Genomic DNA, 4,363 nt, shown 5'->3' with positions numbered 1-4,363 from the left:
CAGAGGAAGTAGATTACTGTGAACTTTTCCGTCCATATTCCCATCACATTCGAGGCCCTCTCCGTTACCGTGTCTCCTCTGGAAGGCCAAAATGGTTCAGTGTGTTTCACAAACAGCCATTTCATATCTTGTCCTTTGATTTCTGCTTAAACACACAAAAAAGAAAGAAAGAAAGAAACAAACAAACAAAAATGTGCACACTCTACAAACTTTGGTTCCATTATGGATTGTTCTTATAGGAACCATTTTACTTTTGAAGAACCTTTCCCAAGAAGTTCCTGGAGGCACTTTTAAGGATTCTGTGCATCAAAACCCATAAAAGATCTTCCAGGAATCTTTCTGTTTTGTGTGCAGGGTTTAATTTTTTTTTTTTTGGTAAATAAATAAATAAATAAATAAATGCGCACAGTGCACGTGGAGCCTCCGATCAAGAACCTAATCAACCGTAGATCTTCCCAAGATCGTGCGCACACCAAACAGCCTACAAAGCGCATTTTGGTACCGGATTTGGGTTCCACTCGTGTTCCTCAGATGGCCTCCGGGAGGACGAAGGGCCACGAGCCGAGCTCCTGCGTCTTCTCCTTGTGCCGGAGGTGCACACGGCCGTGCCGCTTGCGCTCGTCGCTGCGCGCAAACCTCTTCCCGCACACGTCGCACGCGAACGGCTTCTCGCCGGTGTGCGTGCGCGTGTGCGTGGTGAGGTGGTCGCTGCGGCTGAAGCTGCGCGCGCACACGCGGCACCGGAACGGCTTGTGGCCCGTGTGGATGCGGATGTGCCGGTTGAGCTCGTCCGAGCGAGAAAAGCGCCGGTCGCAGGAACCCATGGGACACGTGAAGGGCTTCTCCTTGGTGGTGGTGGTGGAGGAGGAAGAAGAAGCAGCCGAGGCGGAAGCGCCGTTCTTACGCTTCGGGGCGCGCGCGCGGCTCGGTGCCAACGGCTCCGGGGGAAGCAGAGTGGAGTACAGGAGCGAGTCGATGGTGGAGGTGGCGTAGGTCGGAGGCTCGCACTGTCCCGGAGCAGGGATGGGCTGGAAGCTCGGGAACACACCCGGTTTCAGGAGGCTGTTTGATGGTGCGTCCATGACGGAGTAGTTAAACGCAGGCGCACCAAAACTCTGGCCACAAGCGTCCCCGAAGCCTTGCTCCTGCTTAATCCCGGCTTCCACCTTGAACTCCATGTCAGGGTTGGACAGCGAGTCCAGCAGATCCTTCATATCCACCTGATGATGCTGACTCTGATGCTGATGCTGATGATGCTCGGATGAAAAGTCGCCAGATGTTGGAAACCCGTAGCTGTCAGCTTTCCCGAAGGAGTTCCACTCGTAATAACAGCCTCCACTGTTCTCAAACTCACTTTTCACGACCACAGGGAAGCTCCCAGGCTCAGAGGATGGAGGTTCTTGTGGTGCACTGGTGTCGCTTTGTTGTTGTTGTTGTTGCTGATGCTGTTGTTGCTGCTGATGCTGTTGTTGCTGCTGCGCCTCTGGAAGTGGGCCCGCGGAGATGCCCACGATCTCGGTGATCATGTTGAGCAGCGTTTCCGCGCTGCAGGGGGCGCCCTGACACGCCTCCACGTAGAAACTGCCCGAGTAGGACAGCGAGGCGTCGTAGCTTCCCTTAGGGCCGTGACAGGAGGAGTATTGATCCGCACTGGTGGGCTCCGTTTTGGGAGTGACTGTTGTATCTGTGGATGATGGCGCAGGAGGAACAGGAAAAGGAAAGGAAAAAAAAACAAAAGAGGCGTCATTAGCGGATAGAGTTGGGGATGAATCTTACAGCATGTTACATAAAGTAGGAAGTAGATGCGCACTGTGGTGATATTCATGGACAGGAATGATCCAGTGCTTGTGATGATAGTGAACTATTTCTAACCTTGATGAAAGTCAGATATCATTCCACAGCATTCATGCTCAAGAGAAACTGTTCAGTGAAAATGGTACTGGCTAATTCATTTACGCGGAACGTTATACAACTGAACAGCACCACACATCACAGCACAGCTATAATCCAAACCTATGAAACAGATCAACTTGATGAAATGTACCTACTGATATGAAGTGATCCGTGGAGAACTCGACTCACCGTGTGCAAAAGGAGGAGCTGTGCGCTCAGCATCCAGAAAGACATCCTGATGCTCCTTAGTGTCCATCATTCCGATGGCTGAGTCGTTACAGGTGTCAAACTGGGGGTAGAAAGAATCCTGAGAGTTCAAATCGACGTTGTTGAGCATGTTTTCCCCGAAAACCAAAAGCAAACAATATATCTATAGATATAGATATAATTATATTTGAAGATCCGGTCCAAAGATTTGCTTTCTCTTTTAAAATGGAGAATAAATACAAATCTGGGATGCAAAATGTCTCTGCGACAGACAAGTCCGTAAATAGATTGAGGTCCTGTAGAAACAATTTAAAAAAAAAAGTGAACAACAATAATAATGATCAGGAATTCCCTTTTCTGTGTGTATAATGTCCGGGATGTGTGCACTCGCAGTTGGCTGCTCCTCCGCTATCTGTTGCTGCGCTCCTCTCACCCACAGCCGCCTTTTATACCCCCGAGCTGGAGCCTCAGCCCTCCCTCCCTCATTCACTGCGTGCTGGGAGAGGATTCCCCCGCTGCGTGGCATCTTCATGCCCATATATGGACACAGAGGATGTGACGGGGTTCCCCTCCCCTTTAAAAAAAAGAAAGAAAGAAAGAAAAAGAAAAGGGAGAAGAGGTGCGCTCCTGACGCTTCCAACAGGTCTCTGGTACGGTAAGTTCAGCATTACTGGATTACAATCTCAGAAAATAAGGGTTCTAAGGGTACTTTTAGGACATAACTTTGACATTAAAAGGTGTATTCGTTACCTTTAGAGCTGTGCAGCTGAAATCATTTTCAAAGGTACTATAATATTCACATTTCCAGGTGAAAGATAACTACAAGGTACAGAAGAGCAACATGAAAAGGTACACTTCAGTACTCAGTATTCTCTGAAAGTGAGGTGTGTGTGTGTGTGTTATACTGTGTCTCATCTCATCTCATCTCATTTCATCTCTAGCCGCTTTATCCTGTTCTACAGGGTCGCAGGCAAGCTGGAGCCTATCCCAGCTGACTACGGGCGAAAGGCGGGGTACACCCTGGACAAGTCGCCAGGTCATCACAGGGCTGACACATAGACACAGACAACCATTCACACTCACATTCACACCTACGGTCAATTTAGAGTCACCAGTTAACCTAACCTGCATGTCTTTGGACTGTGGGGGAAACCGGAGCACCCGGAGGAAACCCACGCGGACACGGGGAGAACATGCAAACTCCGCACAGAAAGGCCCTCGCCGGCCACGGGGCTCGAACCCAGACCTTCTTGCTGTGAGGCGACAGCGCTAACCACTACACCACCGTGCCGCCCATATACTGTATCGTATAACAATAAAATACATATTTATTAAAAACTAAAGAGCATTAATTCCATGATGGTGAGATTCTGAGATTAACTAGGCTTGTTTGTTTGTATATTATACTACATTATTTTGTCGTACTACTCTTTTAAATTCATTTCATTTCAAGAGGAGCCCAGTGAATAAGTTTTTGTAGTTTATTATTATTATTATTATTATTATCTTGTTCTACGGCGGCACGGTGGTGTAGTGGTTAGCGCTGTCGCCTCACAGCAAGAAGGTCCTGGGTTCGAGCCCCGGGGCCGGCGAGGGCCTTTCTGTGTGGAGTTTGCATGTTCTTCCCATGTCCGCGTGGGTTTCCTCCGGGTGCTCCGGTTTCCCCCACAGTCCAAAGACATGCAGGTTAGGTTAACTGGTGACTCTAAATTGACCGTAGGTGTGAATGTGAGTGTGAATGGTTGTCTGTGTCTATGTGTCAGCCCTGTGATGACCTGGCGACTTGTCCAGGGTGTACCCCGCCTTTCGCCCGTAGTCAGCTGGGATAGGCTCCAGCTTGCCTGCGACCCTGTAGAAGGATAAAGCGGCTAGAGATAATGAGATGAGATGAGATCTTGTTTTACCAACTAGGGATGGACAATCTGTCAAAAACATCATATTCCAATCCTCGGTGATATCTTTACGATACATGATGTTTAGCTTTCCTAAGAAATGTCTTCTAGCAAAGCTGTAGTGTTGCATTAAACAAGCAGTGAATCGCTTTTTCTCCTCCAAAACCTGCAAAGTCCATTTTAATTCAATCAGAGAACAATCAAAATTTCATCAAATCATTTCCAGTTTTAATATTTGTACGAAGATGGATGGCATTCCTGTAACTCATCTCATCTCATCTCATTATCTCTAGCCGCTTTATCCTTCTACAGGGTCACAGGCAAGCTGGAGCCTATCCCAGCTGACTACGGGCGAAAGGCGGGGTACACCC

General features: G+C 48.4%; 1 protein-coding gene across 1 annotated transcript; it reads right to left on the bottom strand.

The window, feature by feature from the left end:
• Positions 1–525: 525 nt before the first annotated feature.
• LOC132882858 (early growth response protein 1) lies at positions 526–2,230 on the bottom strand. Its single transcript, XM_060915965.1, has 2 exons — positions 2,083–2,230; positions 526–1,684 (listed from the first exon to the last, which is right to left on the bottom strand). The coding sequence occupies exons 1-2, from the start codon at positions 2,228–2,230 to the stop codon at positions 528–530; spliced, it is 1,305 nt and encodes a 434-aa protein (XP_060771948.1). The 3' UTR covers positions 526–527.
• Positions 2,231–4,363: the final 2,133 nt, after the last annotated feature.

Source organism: Neoarius graeffei, chromosome 3 (assembly GCF_027579695.1).
Source record: "Neoarius graeffei isolate fNeoGra1 chromosome 3, fNeoGra1.pri, whole genome shotgun sequence".
NCBI classification, from domain to species: domain Eukaryota; kingdom Metazoa; phylum Chordata; class Actinopteri; order Siluriformes; family Ariidae; genus Neoarius; species Neoarius graeffei.
This window is presented reverse-complemented; position numbering and strand designations above follow the sequence as displayed.

What these genes read in the sequence shown, in the direction of transcription:
- LOC132882858 (XM_060915965.1), bottom strand. Translation starts at nt 2,230, where the DNA reads ATGCTCAACAACGTCGATTTGAACTCTCAGGATTCTTTCTACCCCCAG. An exon ending in AGCTCCTCCTTTTGCACACG is followed by an intron (nt 1,685 to 2,082) that starts GTGAGTCGAGTT and finishes CATCATCCACAG; the next exon opens with ATACAACAGTCACTCCCAAA.